Source organism: Bactrocera oleae, chromosome X (genome assembly GCF_042242935.1).
Source record: "Bactrocera oleae isolate idBacOlea1 chromosome X, idBacOlea1, whole genome shotgun sequence".
Taxonomy (NCBI): Eukaryota; Metazoa; Arthropoda; class Insecta; order Diptera; family Tephritidae; genus Bactrocera; species Bactrocera oleae.
In genome coordinates this window covers 33,213,557-33,231,965 of record NC_091541.1, presented here as the reverse complement: position 1 = coordinate 33,231,965, position 18,409 = coordinate 33,213,557, and the positions used below count along the sequence as shown (strand labels likewise).

The following is an 18,409-nucleotide window of genomic DNA, read 5'->3' as shown; positions in this document are numbered from 1 at the left end:
ATCAGGCAACAATGACTGTATCGGGATAAAACTTTGCGTGAATAATGCGATTAAAGTATGCCACCTTGTGGCCAAAAATTGTCTAAATCGAACCAAAACTGTTTAAGCCCCTAAGTACTAAATATGTGGACCCCAGTGCCTATAGTTGACCTTCTACCGAAAATATCAGCCAATCCACAAAGAAATCTCAAACGAGTATACTATTTGACTTTGCGTATAAAATGTTCGGTTACATCCGAACTTAGCCCTTCCTTACTTGTTTTATATTGTATATATCCACCAAACAAAAATGTGCGTGTGTGACATTCTGAAATAGCATTTATTAGGGGAAAACTTTAGTATAACGTCCCACGCTTTCGGGGATAAAATGGATATGGGCGGATAGAGGAGATCCTCCAGATCAAGAATATATATAGATATAGCCGCGGGAAACTTATAGTTTTCGAGATATTTACGTTTAAAGTTGAAAATTTCAACTATTTAAAGTACGTATTTTTGCGATTTAAAATGAATTACACACTTATATTTTCCACTTTTATATCCACTAACACTTCACTAATTCGTTTGTACACATTTATTTTACATTATATAGTGCAAAAATAGTTTAATTCAATAATTAAATTATTGTTAAATTCTATTAATTCTGACAATAACAAAAGGGTTGCAAAATTTCAAATAACCAGTGTTACCTTATCGATATCTTTTGTAATTGAACTGAAAGAAATTAAAACAGATAATACCCCAAATACAGGAATCCAAAACCTAGAGAAATAAACTATTACAAAGCATTGATGTTAAGTATTATGTTATACCCTCTATGACAATATTACTTTTTTCTTGTAGAACTTCTTTTTGCGTTGGCGGCCTTCGGCCGCGCTTCAAAATAAATAACCCTGGTCGGTCCAACACCGGGGTGTGTCAAAATATTTTTCGCTCAGAACTTCTTTTAGCGTTGGCGGCCTTCGGCCGCGCTTTAAAAAAATAACCCTGGTCGATCCAACACCGGGGTGTACCAAAGTTTTTACGCGCAGAAATTCTTTTTGCGTTTCCTGTATCTAGGATACAATGTCTCTGTTTATTTTATTTTTCTTCGTTTACAAAATATATTAGTATGGCAACACTGATGTTTTGACATTCACAACCATTTTGTTATTGTCAAAAATAATAAAATTGAAGAATGATTTAATTATTGAAATAAAGCTATTTTTGCAGCATCTAATATAAAAAAAATTTCTAAAAACGAATTAGTCAAGTGTTAGTGGATATAAAAGTAAAAAAAGTGTATAATTCATTTTAAATCGCAAAAATACGTACTTTAAATAGTTGAAATTTTCAACTTTAAACGTAAATATCTCGAAAACTATAAGTTTCCCGCGGCTATATCTATATATATTCTTGATCTGGAGGATCTCCTCTATCCGCCCATACCCATTTTATACCCGAAAGCGTGGGACGTTATTCTAAAGCCGACCCTTTATTAGTTTTACAATTTTTGGGCTTCAAACACAAATCTCTAAAAAAAAATCAGGGTGGGATATGTGTATATATTCTTGATCTTATTCGTCCATACCATCAGATCTCTGCTCCGGAGAAACCGAAATTTTGCCCTATATTCTCAATATGGAAAACCTGTATCCGTAGGAAATAGGAGAGGTAAATTTTATTTATGCAATATTTAATATAAAATAAATGTGTAAAAACGATTTAGTGAAGTGTTAGTGGATTAAAAGTTAAAATTTAAGTAGAAAATCCAATATAAAACGAAGAAACGGGGTCTTTAAATTGTTGAATTTTTGACCTTTAAATGCAAATAGCTCAAAAACGTAAGTCAACGGCAACTATGTTTTTATATATATTCTAAGTCTGGAGAACTTCTTCTGGGTCGGCTTTAGTTAAGCATCCCACGATTCCAGGGTTAAGAGGAGTATGGTTGGATAGAGCAGATTCTCCAAATCACGAATATATAGAATTATTATCGCCAATCCAATACCATAATTTATCAATAGAAGGGAATGAACAAAATTATAGTTCATGTATTTGGGGTATAATCCTCTTTTATTGTTCATATTAATTCGTTTTCAAAATATAAATATATATATATAATAGATATGGCAACACTTGTTAGATGTCAACATGGAACCCATTTGTTATTGTTCATATAACGAAAATTGTGTAAAAATAAAATGCTAAAGCAAATATTTAAATATTTAATATAAAATAAATATGTAGAAACATTGTAGTGAAGTGTTAGTGTATAATAAGGGCATAATATAAAAGAAAAGTTAACCATAAATCGAGAAATTGTAAAATAAAATTTGTGAAATTTTTAACTTAAAATGCAAATATCTCGAAAACTAAAAGTTCCTCTATCCAACCATACCCCTATTGAACCTGAAATCGTGGGATGCTAAACTGAAGTTTTCCCCTTCTAACCGTACATACCCATTTTAACCCCGAATTCAGGGAATGTTTTCTAAATCCCAGCCAATAGGAGGACTCAAAATCTTTCTAACGCCGTATACCGGATCCAACTTTTAAAACGCGAGATTCTCATTACAAAAGCCATCTATTGGAAAAATAATGGATTTCTGGTGAACTGACTATACAATTTGAAGAGTACGAAAATATGTCAAAAATATTTTCCATATATGCATATGAACATATTCAAACATTTGATTCGCTCCTTTATGAAGCACTATTTTAAATATTACTTTGGTAAATTTATAGTTTAGGTCCCCCAACTAAGGAGGCCTCAAAACTGAAATTTTTTTAAATCGTCTTATTTAGACGCGAATATTACAAATCCGTGAGCGGGCAGTGAATTTTTTCAATAATTTTTTTTCAAAAAAAAAACAAACCAAGAAAAAAGCTTTTTTTTTTTAAATTTTTTTAATACACATGCATTAAAAATAAAAAATTGTGATACATTAAAATTAAGTATTTTATTTTTTCCGCTGCTGAAAGGAGTTTGGTGCAAAAGAGCTATAAACACCCCGGTGTTGGACCGACCAGGGTAATTTTTTCACAAGAAAAGGTTGTAACGCACTGAACTGGTAATTACAGCTAATTCATCTGAATTCTGAAGAACTTTGCCGCTACAACAAGAACAACAACTAAGTGACTTGAAAAATATGTGTAAAGTGCGTTAAATATATTTATAAATATACACATAGCCAATAAAGTCTGCGTTCACCCGACACTGTTTTTTAAGTGAAGTAAAAACAATGTAAATAGGTATTTCAGTTCAAATTTTGTACATGTATTTCTTCTTTATATTCTTAAGTTCAAAATGCAAAAACAAAAATTTTATATTCCTTTTTTCATTTTTGAGATAACGGGATTTTAGTGTAATAACAAGTAAATATAGGCACCAGAAAGTCTGCGTTCAGTTAGCTTGAATTGGAAATACCGTTATTTCTCATGAATTTGTTCCTTCATTTTGCGTAGATTCTATTGTGTTTTGTGGCTTTTGCCACAAATTCAAAGTCAAGAGGCAAGTTCAGGCATCCATCTCGAGGTGCCCGCATGTGACACAGAAATATTTTATGGAGGTTATGAAGAATGGCCGTCCTTCCGGGACATGTTCACTGCCGTATATATCAACCATCCAAAATTATCAAAAGCACAAAAATTGTATCACCTCCGATACAAAACAAAAGGTCAAGCAGGCGTCATAGTTAAACAGTTCGCACTAAATGACGACAATTTCAATTTGGCTTGGGAAGCTCTAAAAGCAAGATATGAAAATGAAAGAATATTGGTCGATAAACAAGTAACGACACTTATAAACTTGCCTAAATTTCAAAAAGAAACAAGTGAAGAATTTATTAGACTACAATCCACTGTTTCAAATTGTTTGTCGGTTTTATCGACACAAAATATTCCCACAAACAGCTGGGACCCTATACTGGTAAACATATGCACCGTCGCATTACCAGAAAAATCGTTACTTTTGTGGGAGCAATCGCTCTCATCTCGAAAAAAATGCCCAACGTGGCAACAGATGAAAGACTTTTTAATAACCCAATACGAAATCGCAGAAAGGGTAGATAAAAAAATGGTCAGAACGAAAACCGTTCAACACGACCCAAATAGAAGCTTCCACAGTCCCCAAGCCAGTAGCAACAACAATTTAAATAAAAGCTTCTTCAGAAATCAAACGTTCACATCAGAACAGTACAAACAAACGTCATGCGAACTATGTACAAGGGGGCATAAGCTCAAATCTTGCGAGAGATTCAAAAAATTGAATATTATCGACAGAAAAAATTTTATTGCCAAAAATACAAATTGCCTATCACATGCGCATACACTTAAAGAGTGCGGAAGCAAATTTAATTGCGTTTATTGTCATAAACGACATCATTCTATGCTTCATTATAACAATTTTTCCAGATCACCCCCAAACAGCGCAAATATGAAAAGAGCCACGGGTTTAGTTGCAACAGCGAATCCCGAATTGTAGCAGAAGCTATAGTTCTTCCGCAACTTACTAACATGCTTCCAAGCTATCACATAAATAGCAAGCATTGGCAAAAGGTTTCACACCTAAAGCTAGCAGATCCCGACTGCAACGCCCCCGCTCAAATAGATATTCTAATAGGCAGCGATCTCATAGCACAGATAATGCTCGATGGTATTGAGAAAATTTCAAATACACTATTGGCATAAAACACTATATTTGGTTGGATTCTAAGTGGACTAGTTCCTGAACCAGTTTCCACATCAAGAACTCAAGTTGACGAAAATTCAAAGAATACCTTAATTCACAATCAAGGAAATTTCGGGAGTTAGAAAAATGCCACCTCATATCAATTACAACCCCAGAAGATCAGTATTGTGAAGACTTCTACAAAGCCACAACTACTCGATCAAATAATGGCCGGTACGTCATACGACTACCACTAAATTCACAATGTTCCACACTGCACGAATTGGCAGAAAAAACAAAGCCAGAGTCCCTTCTGACAAGATCAGTTTTAAAAACACAAATATGTGACTTTTCGACCCCGCAGGATGGCTCTTGCCAATAATGATACAAAAATCCTACTTGCCAACTTAATGCATACGCACTTTGATATATCAAAACTGTCCCAAAAAAGTCGAAAAATTGACTCATAACAAATTGTCTTCTAGTAGCTTACTTTTTCATAATATAATCATATAAAACAATTTAAAAATAAAGTTAAGCGATCCCCATACTCCCAATGCGATACAATAACGCACCAAGCCTTACAACAAGCAAAGGTCGCTCTAATCGCATATATCTAAGCCCTCTTCGTATTGGTGGTTTATGGGAAATACTTGTAATACTTTAATACAAATCCACTTAAAAAGTAGCCATAAATCACAAATCTTACGCTCGCAATATCCCTCTTCAAAGGTTTCAATGGAGCACCCATTCTGGCCATATCTGAGCTAGGCGTGGAGTCGCCATCCTATAAGCCGATAATAAAGTAATAGTAGATAACCGGCAATAAAATGAATAAACAAAATTATACCATCTAATAATACGTCGTCACAGCCACCAATCTAATAAATGCCAAACAACGTTGCTTGCTTAACGCACTAACTTCCAAATCGAAACACATAATATCCATTTCAAAATCAAAATTCCATCCTACACGTACAGGTAAATATGGATCTACCACTACTGCATTATCATGCATACCGCGCGCTCTGCTACTCCAACAGTACGCCGAGATACCTGGAACGTTTACTGCAAATATGTGCAACACTAGGCAAAATATTCGCTTAGGGGGCCCAGGATGTTTAAATGAGCTAAGCCTCAGTAAATAACCACACCACTCTACTCGGAAAAACTGGCGCACCCTAATAATGCCCACCACGTTCTCACCAATACACCACACCAGATGACACCACATAGGACAGTGTACAACACCCCAGAACACCGCGCGTGTACATCACCAGCTAACAAAAGGAATGATCAGCGCAGCTTTTCCACCTAATTCGAAGTAATAGCGATCCTGCGCGCAACTCAATTTTTCAAGTCTACACTGCGCCGCGTCAACACCTAAAATTCGATACGACAGCTCCTGCGCGTAACACTTCAATACGTTACCGATCCTATATTATAAATTGTTCAATATATAAACATGTATATTAAGGAATTTTATTGTGTACAACGTCATAATAAAATTCGAATAATAAACTAAATTGTTCAACTAAATACAAATAATATTTTAATTCTTTAATTGTTTGGTTGCTGTTAACGTGGGATGTGCTTTTTAATATATCGGGTGCAAGTTTTTATTCACTAGTCATTTCATCTAAAGCTACACTGTTGCACGGGGTTTCTCCTGTTAACTTAGAGCAATCAAGTTCTTCAATCCGAATACCGTCTAAAGATCTCACACGACTAAGTGCTACATTAGCTTGTCCAGCAGCAAACAGTCGCGAGTCTAGATAAACAATTGCATGATCAACTGTACAACCTTGCATCTTGTGGACGGTTGAAGCCTAATTCAGGATTACTGGTAACATTCGTCTCTCGGCAGTTTCATAGCTATATTTTGCTGGAAATTGTATCGATACCGGTTTAATCGTGTGCACACCATCTGAACCGAATCGCACACCATCGGTCAATATTTCTGTCAGTTTATATAAGGAATTTTTTTTTTCGCTTTTTAGTTTGAAGTGGTTTAAAAGCGTGTTTTTTAATTTTTTAAACCTATATTATTTTTCTCCTTTTAGCCTAATGTTCTTTAAGTTCATATTTTTTAGCATTTTAAACCATACTTACTATTAATCACACGTAGTTTTTTCACTTTCTTTAAGGATGCGTTTGAGTAAATTTTTTATTCAAATGACAGCATGGATCGTTGATGCTTTAAGCTGCATAGCTTTAGGGGCATTTTTGGATAGTACCTACTTTTAGCTGCATAGTTTTATAGTCGATGTACGATTTCGTCCATTTTCAAAGTGTGTTATAGGAATGGCTGGGTAACCTCACATAACAAAATTTGGTTGACATTAGTTCGATAGTTTCTAAGATATAGGATTTCACCTAAGGGTTGGCGGTGCCACGCCCATTTTAAAATTTTTTGCGTCGTATTAAACCAGCAGAAACACCGTGATAATACATTGTCCAAATGCAATATATTGCTAGCCGAGTTAAAGAACTTGAAGCTGATTTGGATGATATAATCATTGATTGTTTGAATGACAAATCTACTTATGTACCGAGCGGAAAACTTTCACAGTCCAAGCGACCATCCAGACAAAGGCCAAACCAACTTTAAGTGGACAAGTGGATATAAGCAGCGTACGTTATTTTAGTTGCTTTCAACATGGCATCAGAATGCTTGTACGGCTCCCAGACGTCCACCGAATTCATGCTTCATGTGCTCCGAAATCGGCCACACACGCCAAAACTGTCCTCGTTTCGCTACACCAGGAAACAACCGAATATTGCAGCCGCTGTAGGAGATGATGCAAATCCTAGAGTCCGTCAACAGGCAGAACGATTTTCTTCAAATAATTTGGTGAGTGTTGCCTTCCTCAATAAAGAAAGTGCACTTATATTGTATAATTCCTCTTTTTGCTTTATTTGATACTGGCGGTCCCATTAGTTTCATAAAACGGTCTTACGTGTCATAATCAGTAAAACTCAGCAGTAAACAAAAGTTGACACAATATCGTGGAATCGGTAATAAACAATTAAAAATTTATGGTATTTTCACATGTAAATTTATATTTTGTCAGCACAAATTGCTCCACAATTTTTCTATTTTGCCAGACTCAGATGCGGTTGTACCAGTGCTGGTTGGGCGTGACCTTTTAAACAAAATGCAAATAGCATTGTTCCAAACAAAGACAATTAGTTTTAACCCAAATGAGTTATTTAACATAAGAGCTCAAAATAAGTTTTGTTCGTGCACTTCGCTTTCTTGATTTATATAGAAGCCCACTAGCTAGTTGCCAGTCTGCTACCACTGTACAATATATATGCACAATTAAACGAGAAGGGCCGAAAGTTAATGTTTACTCAATGAAAATTAAATCCCGTGTACACTAGTTCGAGAAGACTCTCGTTTATGGCGAAGTTGGAAATTCAAATAACAATCGATGAGCTATTGGCTCAGGGAACCCTAACACACAGGAACACAGGTTGAGATCCAACTTTATAACGCTCTAGCTTGTCTCCTCGACGATAAACACACCAACACTTTACATTCGCAGTCGAATTGAATGCACCCGTCCGAATGGTCAGAGGAAAACTTTAACTTTTAAAGAGCTTCAGCGGAGTCATCTGAACAGAGAATCTGATTTCATCTCATCTACACCATGACTCAAGAAACGCGTTAGATTTGAACTTTTAATTCCCTTTTCAAATTATCAATAATTTTGATAACGTTCTTCGAGAAAGAAGTACGTGTGGGCCTCAGCAAGTCAGCTTCTCCTAGCCTACAAGGAATGCTGAAAGGAATCAAGATTGATAAATACAAGATTTCCCCGTTACTTTTTTCGGGGAAATTTTTTAAGTGAAATGATTAGAATAAATGAAATTAAGTGAATGGTTAAAAGGGATTCTGAATGCGAAAGTTGTATTTGTTTGAATTTATAAGTACAAAATATATTGATTTTGAAAAATGAAGTGTATACAAAAACGAGTCGTGTTAGTTAGACTATTAATAACACTAGAACGGTTTAACCGATTTGGCTGCAAGAGTACAGTAATTTTTGTATATATACATAAATATATGGGTTATAGTGGATGTTGCTACTGAAAAAGGCTGTTTTTTTTAGGACGCGCCATGTGGAACCGATAAGAAATCGCATGGATCGACAAGGCGTTGCGGCTACTTTGCTAAATTATTGACGAATGACGCAGAGGCACTCAAAAATAACCAAACGCAACTTCTAATATAAAAAATAGCGGAATAGAGCAGTGTTGATAAAAAGTTCAATTATAATTTGAGATGAGAGCATAATAGCCCACAAATATTCTCTAAGCATTGCACAGAACAATGCACGATTTAAACGGCAACGATGAAGTTTTCAGTGGTGCTGTCTTATCATGGATGGTGAAACACTTCAATGGACCATAAATGTGTGCAAGCAATTACAAACTGATCCACCCTAAGAAACAATACAATTTAACAAGTACGCAGTGTATAACGAAAAAAAAGCTTAATTAATTGAGAGTACGTTCCGAAAAATAAAAATTTATTATTTTGGATCAACTAACTACACTAGCGGCCAAAAATGTAGAAGTTGATTAAAATAGTTTCCAGTTGCAATAGTTGTTGCAAGTTACCAGATGCATTTTAAATAACTACTGTTGATGATGAAATTGGAACAATATATTATCTAGAATCTCGGAATTTCATCACAGAATCTTAGGTTAAAAATTGGTTCACCTAGTATTATTCAGCGTAATTTGAATCCATCTTAATTATGTAACGGTACACGTTTGGTAATCAAAAATATTACTATAGCAACCATTTTGACTTGAAAATTTAATGGAGAACTGGTCTTCTTGCCACGTTTTCCAATGATACTGCCAGATGTACAATGCAATACAAAAGAGCTAAATCAATTTGAATTTGAAAATGTTTATAAAGAAAAACTATGAATATTATTGTTAAAAATTAAGAATGATCTACCTTCTTCCATTACTCAAATGTTATCAACTAACAACTTTGAAAATTACTCATTAGTTACCAACTTGAATATAAAGTTTATAAAAAAAAATCAACATAATATATTTAATATTTCTTTGAGCTTAATAACAAATCGATGAAAAGTAGTATCAATAATTTTCTAATTTGGAAGTAATCCGCGGGGTTATTCTTACACCGGCAATAACGTTTTCGTTTTTATTCATAAATACAATTTTACTGTATTGAATAGTTTATAAATAATGTATACCTTAGCCACAGCGATTCGTGTACGAGATCCTCTAGTAACCCATTAAAAACGAGTTTTTTAAATGTTCCTTCGGATATAAAAGGTGCCAAAAAATTTTTGTGGGAGAAGTGAATTCGATAACCATAATAATTGTCAATAGATAAATGCGTTTAGTTGAATATAATCCAAATTTTTTTACGCAACATTATTCTATTCATTTCACTCAAACTTTTTCATTATAAACTAATAAATTAAGGCCCACTTTCTCAATACACCAGCTTTGACTGACAGAACCGTTTTCGCCAAATTGTGGTTAGCTTACCTACAAATAGTTTGATTATTGTGAACAAACTTGCATTGTGAACACGCATAACTGTATAACATGTTTAGAAGAAGAATCTTTTTGCTGTCAAAACCGGTTTTCGTAAGCGAGGGGACGAGGAGGAAAAACGAAGAAACGCTATGTGATCTATTTCGTAACAGCTCGTTGCTATGCAATTCGTCGTTTTCTTTTCATTTTAAAATGCGTTGCATGGTTGCAACAGAGCTCGGTTTCAAAGGAATATTTACATAATTTTCGGAAATATTAAGGTTATTACCTCTTTTTTGTATGATATATGCATATATGAATGCAAATATGCATATAGGCATTTCACAAGCTTTGTCTTATGTCTTATGTCGTATTTCAAGAATCTTAAAAAATACGACACATGTGAGCACCCCTTAATTGTTGTATGTCATATTGTGTAATATTAATACACTTCACCAGCTAGTAGTGAAAAATTAAGAATACAAAAATGCCCCGAGAAAGTGACAAAAATAAAATTTCTTTATGTTGAAATGGCGGCGTTTTGGTTTTTACTTTTCTTTAACTTAATTTACTGGAATATCATGGTTTACTTCCATATTATTAAAGAAATGTATGAAATTTAATTATTTTATTAATTTTAGGCACTTAAACGTCAACAATAAAAACGTAAACATATACAGCTGAAGGAATAGTACACTCAAAAAACATACCTCGCCATGTTGTATTTGTCGTTTTTCAATTTTGCATGGGAAACAACAACAGTGTTGATATGACAGTCATAAAAAAAAAACAATATGGCGATATGACACAATATGACACCTTGTGAATACTCAAATAACATATAATGAGAATGAACGACAAAAAGTCCCCGTCCGAAAGCCATTTATGCTGCTGATTTTTACTTAAGATTTTACAGCGGACAGGTGTCATTTAATTTTCTGGTTACAAACTAACCAAGGCTCCTTTTTTCGGAACAGTTTACCAGAACTTAACTGACAGAATGTTGCTAACCAGATATTGAGAAACCATTTTTCAACATGTTGCCGAAAGCTGACTCGAGATTTCATTCTTGATCAGAATTTAACTCCATTGGAACACCGAATCTCGTAACCCACTTGCCATGTAATCAAAGCTGTTTACTGATGGTAGTAACACAATTTTCTATTATTTAGAATGGAATTATCAGGAAAGTCGTGAAAACTCCCATTTGTATGAGCTACATAAAAATAAGTGTTATAAAAATGGCCGCTTTCCAGTTTACCTCGTTAAATCTGCAAATGGCACAAGATTATTTTTATAATTTAAATCCATTAGCTCAGCGTATTGCATCTGATATAACCACTACAAAATCATCATATGGCACGCTTTGGTATACTTTGAAAGCAACTCAACAAAATGAGATCATTAACGAAACTCTAATAACACCTGAAATTTCTTTGAAGTACTTGGAAAATATGTCTCTGTCTGCTTCATCGTTATCATCAAATTCATCTTCGTCTATCTCATCTTGTGCTAGTTTAAGTACAACAAGTGTCAAACATATTTTGCCGTCGTCTTCAAAGAGCAGAGGACAAAATTATTCGCCCAATGTCAATAATAGTAAAACATCGAATTCGTTAACTGATAATATTAATTTGCAGACTCAAAATTTATTGTCCAACACTTTGGTTGCACGCGCTAAACACACAATACAATCACATCAACTTGGAAAATTAAAACCTCCATCGTCTCCACCGCCACTTCCTCCAACTACAACCAAAAAATTGACGAAAACCGAAAATGCTGAAAAACAAAAAAACAAATTGAAAACAAATCAAGTAAAGGCTACCAATGAGAAAACGAATTATATTTATGATGGAATCAACCTCCATACATATACCGCTCAGAAAGTGGCTCTAAAAATTATTTATGATGATGTATTAGGGGCATACCGCGATGAACATTCGCAACCTTTCAGTTATCGCACAAAATCACAGATTGATCTACAGAAGCAGTATTATGAAGCTGATTTGGATGACATAAATCTGAACACTAATTTTGGTTATAAATGCCCTACTTCAAGCGAGCCGAGAAATGGAAATTTGGCTGAAAATGTAGCTCTAACTAAAAACTCTGAACGCTTACAAAAGGAGTTAAAGAGCACCTTTAATAATCATTTGGAGATTTCTAGAAAAAATAAACGACTAATACCTATATCGCCAGAAGTATTCAAGATTCCACCTGCTAGGGCAACTCAAGCGCTTTCTTCACGAAATTTTAATAAGTGTAAAAATAAATCGAGCAAATATTTGTTGAAAGAAAATGTTGAAAAGCATACATCCGAAGACTCATTTTTACTCGACTTCAAACCCAAACAATCAAATTTGAATTATGCCGTATATACAGATGTCTACTTTGAACAATATGGTCGCCTGGATGCAGTGGCACGCAGAAGAAGAAGCTTCAGACCTGTCTGTACGCTGCACTCCGGACTATCACGGGATGCCTCTTGATGTCTCCAATCGAACACCTACATAGTGAGGCCCGTATGCTTTCGGTTAAGGAACACAACGAACTCCTCTCCAAACAGTTTCTGCTAGGGTGCTTTCGTAGAAACCACCCCTGTAGTCGCCTGCTTGTAGCGGAGCCGCCTCCTAGGAACATCAAGAGGTCTTTCCTTGATTACGTCGACGACATCAGACAGTACGCCGACCGAACTTCGGACGCTATGAACTTCAGACAGGCACTGACCACATTCACAGTGGAGCCGTTAACACCTTCATCGACTCCCTCTCAGTGAATGGCGTACTATGAGTCAAACCACCAACCACCTATAGCAGACGTAGAGCTCGAGTTGCCTCACGAAACCAGAGTGACCCTCGCGCAACTTCATTCTGGATACTGTAGCAGGTTAAACTCCTACTTAACCAGAATAGACCCCGACATACCAAACACATGTCTTGCACGCAATGGTTCTCCGCATGACACTAACCACCACTTTGCATGCCCAACAAACCCCACTCATCTAACACCCTTCTCCCTATGGTCCGACCGCGTCGAAACAGCTCGTTTCCTGGGCCTCCCGTTAGATGACCTCGACGACAACGAATCTGGAATTAATCACCCAAACGGGGACCGTTACAACAATAACAACATATCTCAGTACTGTTAATTTACATTTGAATTTTTACATTCAGAACTATCCACTGATTGGAGAAAGACGTAAGCAGAGCTATTGAGAGGAGGAGATGAGATCTGATGACCGTCACTTTTCTTGTAGGGTACATAACAAATGTAAACAAATAGATGTGTGAACTGTCAATGAAAAGTCATCGAAAACACACAATGTCGGTCAGAACGACTTTGGTTCCACAATCCACAAATTGTGTTTTCAAGAGGATTTCAATTCGGTGCGAACATGGTATTAGGACTAGTTACTTGTAAATTTATACAATGGTCGATTTTGCTGGCTCTAATGTAATCGATACTTATCGAAAAATGCAATCTCAAAAAGCCGGCAAGCATTTAAATAAAGGAAAGGTTAAGGCTAAATTAGATTATTCGATACACAAGTATAGAACAGTAAAAGCAATATACAAAAAAAACCTTTCATATAGAAAGAAGTAACGTTTTCATTAAAATTTTATTTAGATGTTTTTATTGTGGATGTTCTAACACATTAATTTCACATCTAAATAAGAAGTAAATAATGGTAGGCCGTAAGATTTCTGACTATAAACCAAAAAGTCTACACAGCATATTGGCTGGGATTTAGAATAGCAACCCCCGAATGAGTTTAAGCTTGCTAAGTTAATAGGTAAAGATAGAGGAGGTTCTCCAACTTAGGGATATTTATACACATAGCTGTCGGTGACTTATGGTTTGTGAATCATTTGTATTTAAATTACCAATTTATAGTATGCAATTTTTCGATTTACGATGAATTTTACGCTTATGTTGTTATACTCTCGCAACCTGTTGCTACAGAGTATAATAGTTTTGTTCACCTAACGGTTGTTTGTATCACCTAAAACTAATCGAGTTAGATATAGGGTTATATATATATAAATGATCAGGATGAAGAGACGAGTTGAAATCCGGGTGACTGTCTGTCCGTCCGTCCGTCTGTCCGTCCGTCCGTGCAAGCTCTAACTTGAGTAAAAATTGAGATATCTTTATGAAACTTGGTAGACATGTTTTATGGTACCGTGAGACGGTTGGTATTGCAGATGGGCGTAATCGGACCACTGCCACGCCCACAAAACGCCATTAATCAAAAACAAATAACTTGCCATAACTAAGCTCCGCAATAAGATACAAGACTGTTATTTGGTACACAGGATCATATTAGGGAGGGGCATCTGCAGTTGAAATTTTTTTTAAAAAAGTGGGCGTGGTCCCGCCTCTTATAGGTTTAATGTGCATATCTCCTAAACCGCTAATGCTATAATAACAAAATTCACTGGAAGCAAATATTTTTAGCACTTCTATTGACGGTGTGAAAATAGTTGAAATCGGGTGGCAACTCCGCCCACTCCCCATATAACGGTACTGTTAAAAACTACTAAAAGCGCGATAAATCAAGCACTAAACACGCCAGAATTATTAAATTTTATCTCTGGGATGGTATGAGATGACTTTATAGGAACCGCGTTCAAAATTAGACAGTGGGCGTGGCACAGCCCACTTTTAGGTGAAAACCCATATCTTGAGATCTGCTTAACCGATTTCAACCAAATTCAGTGCATAACGTTCTTTTCATGTTTCTATGTCACAGTGCAAAAATGGGCGAAATCGGACTACAACCACGCCTACTTTCCATATAACACCATTTTAAATTCCATCTGATTATTTCACTTTCCACTATGCAAATCAGGCAACAATGACTGTATCGGGATAAAACTTTGCGTGAATAATGCGATTAAAGTATGCCACCTTGTGGCCAAAAATTGTCTAAATCGAACCAAAACTGTTTAAGCCCCTAAGTACTAAATATGTGGACCCCAGTGCCTATAGTTGACCTTCTACCGAAAATATCAGCCAATCCACAAAGAAATCTCAAACGAGTATACTATTTGACTTTGCGAGAGTATAAAATGTTCGGTTACATCCGAACTTAGCCCTTCCTTACTTGTTTTATATTGTATATATCCACCAAACAAAAATGTGCGTGTGTGACATTCTGAAATAGCATTTATTAGGGGAAAACTTTAGTATAACGTCCCACGCTTTCGGGGATAAAATGGATATGGGCGGATAGAGGAGATCCTCCAGATCAAGAATATATATAGATATAGCCGCGGGAAACTTATAGTTTTCGAGATATTTACGTTTAAAGTTGAAAATTTCAACTATTTAAAGTACGTATTTTTGCGATTTAAAATGAATTACACACTTATATTTTCCACTTTTATATCCACTAACACTTCACTAATTCGTTTGTACACATTTATTTTACATTATATAGTGCAAAAATAGTTTAATTCAATAATTAAATTATTGTTAAATTCTATTAATTCTGACAATAACAAAAGGGTTGCAAAATTTCAAATAACCAGTGTTACCTTATCGATATCTTTTGTAATTGAACTGAAAGAAATTAAAACAGATAATACCCCAAATACAGGAATCCAAAACCTAGAGAAATAAACTATTACAAAGCATTGATGTTAAGTATTATGTTATACCCTCTATGACAATATTACTTTTTTCTTGTAGAACTTCTTTTTGCGTTGGCGGCCTTCGGCCGCGCTTCAAAATAAATAACCCTGGTCGGTCCAACACCGGGGTGTGTCAAAATATTTTTCGCTCAGAACTTCTTTTAGCGTTGGCGGCCTTCGGCCGCGCTTTAAAAAAATAACCCTGGTCGATCCAACACCGGGGTGTACCAAAGTTTTTACGCGCAGAAATTCTTTTTGCGTTTCCTGTATCTAGGATACAATGTCTCTGTTTATTTTATTTTTCTTCGTTTACAAAATATATTAGTATGGCAACACTGATGTTTTGACATTCACAACCATTTTGTTATTGTCAAAATTAATAAAATTGAAGAATGATTTAATTATTGAAATAAAGCTATTTTTGCAGCATCTAATATAAAAAAAATTTCTAAAAACGAATTAGTCAAGTGTTAGTGGATATAAAAGTAAAAAAAGGGTATAATTCATTTTAAATCGCAAAAATACGTACTTTAAATAGTTGAAATTTTCAACTTTAAACGTAAATATCTCGAAAACTATAAGTTTCCCGCGGCTATATCTATATATATTCTTGATCTGGAGGATCTCCTCTATCCGCCCATACCCATTTTATACCCGAAAGCGTGGGACGTTATTCTAAAGCCGACCCTTTATTAGTTTTACAATTTTTGGGCTTCAAACACAAATCTCTAAAAAAAAATCAGGGTGGGATATGTGTATATATTCTTGATCTTATTCGTCCATACCATCAGATCTCTGCTCCGGAGAAACCGAAATTTTGCCCTATATTCTCAATATGGAAAACCTGTATCCGTAGGAAATAGGAGAGGTAAATTTTATTTATGCAATATTTAATATAAAATAAATGTGTAAAAACGATTTAGTGAAGTGTTAGTGGATTAAAAGTTAAAATTTAAGTAGAAAATCCAATATAAAACGAAGAAACGGGGTCTTTAAATTGTTGAATTTTTGACCTTTAAATGCAAATAGCTCAAAAACGTAAGTCAACGGCAACTATGTTTTTATATATATTCTAAGTCTGGAGAACTTCTTCTGGGTCGGCTTTAGTTAAGCATCCCACGATTCCAGGGTTAAGAGGAGTATGGTTGGATAGAGCAGATTCTCCAAATCACGAATATATAGAATTATTATCGCCAATCCAATACCATAATTTATCAATAGAAGGGAATGAACAAAATTATAGTTCATGTATTTGGGGTATAATCCTCTTTTATTGTTCATATTAATTCGTTTTCAAAATATAAATATATATATATAATAGATATGGCAACACTTGTTAGATGTCAACATGGAACCCATTTGTTATTGTTCATATAACGAAAATTGTGTAAAAATAAAATGCTAAAGCAAATATTTAAATATTTAATATAAAATAAATATGTAGAAACATTGTAGTAAAGTGTTAGTGTATAATAAGGGCATAATATAAAAGAAAAGTTAACCATAAATCGAGAAATTGTAAAATAAAATTTGTGAAATTTTTAACTTAAAATGCAAATATCTCGAAAACTAAAAGTTTTCGGCGGCCATTCCTCTATCCAACCATACCCCTATTGAACCTGAAATCGTGGGATGCTAAACTGAAGTTTTCCCCTTCTAACCGTACATACCCATTTTAACCCCGAGTTCAGGGAATGTTTTCTAAATCCCAGCCAATAGGAGGACTCAAAATCTTTCTAACGCCGTATACCGGATCCAACTTTTAAAACGCGAGATTCTCATTACAAAAGCCATCTATTGGAAAAATAATGGATTTCTGGTGAACTGACTATACAATTTGAAGAGTACGAAAATATGTCAAAAATATTTTCCATATATGCATATGAACATATTCAAACATTTGATTCGCTCCTTTATGAAGCACTATTTTAAATATTACTTTGGTAAATTTATAGTTTAGGTCCCCCAACTAAGGAGGCCTCAAAACTGAAATTTTTTTAAATCGTCTTATTTAGACGCGAATATTACAAATCCGTGAGCGGGCAGTGAATTTTTTCAATAATTTTTTTTCAAAAAAAAAACAAACCAAGAAAAAAGCTTTTTTTTTTTAAATTTTTTTAATACACATGCATTAAAAATAAAAAATTGTGATACATTAAAATTAAGTATTTTATTTTTTCCGCTGCTGAAAGGAGTTTGGTGCAAAAGAGCTATAAACACCCCGGTGTTGGACCGACCAGGGTAATTTTTTCACAAGAAAAGGTTGTAACGCACTGAACTGGTAATTACAGCTAATTCATCTGAATTCTGAAGAACTTTGCCGCTACAACAAGAACAACAACTAAGTGACTTGAAAAATATGTGTAAAGTGCGTTAAATATATTTATAAATATACACATAGCCAATAAAGTCTGCGTTCACCCGACACTGTTTTTTAAGTGAAGTAAAAACAATGTAAATAGGTATTTCAGTTCAAATTTTGTACATGTATTTCTTCTTTATATTCTTAAGTTCAAAATGCAAAAACAAAAATTTTATATTCCTTTTTTCATTTTTGAGATATCGGGATTTTAGTGTAATAACAAGT

At 34.7% G+C, this 18,409-nt stretch overlaps 1 protein-coding gene and 2 long non-coding RNA genes across 3 annotated transcripts; all 3 read left to right on the top strand.

Annotated features, from left to right (window-relative positions):
- Positions 1-264: 264 nt before the first annotated feature.
- Positions 265-3,309, top strand: LOC138858025 (uncharacterized). Its single transcript, XR_011397303.1, has 2 exons — positions 265-2,616; positions 2,965-3,309. It is a non-coding gene; the product is annotated as an uncharacterized lncRNA (long non-coding RNA).
- A 7,529-nt stretch (positions 3,310-10,838) lies between these two features.
- On the top strand, positions 10,839-12,690 carry LOC138858105 (uncharacterized). Its single transcript, XM_070112570.1, has one exon. It carries the CDS (start codon positions 11,395-11,397, stop codon positions 12,673-12,675), a length of 1,281 nt encoding a protein of 426 aa, XP_069968671.1. The 5' UTR covers positions 10,839-11,394; the 3' UTR covers positions 12,676-12,690.
- A 2,609-nt stretch (positions 12,691-15,299) lies between these two features.
- On the top strand, positions 15,300-18,359 carry LOC118683629 (uncharacterized). The gene is made up of 2 exons (XR_011397319.1): positions 15,300-17,666; positions 18,015-18,359. It is a non-coding gene; the product is annotated as an uncharacterized lncRNA (long non-coding RNA).
- The last annotated feature ends 50 nt before the right edge of the window (positions 18,360-18,409 follow it).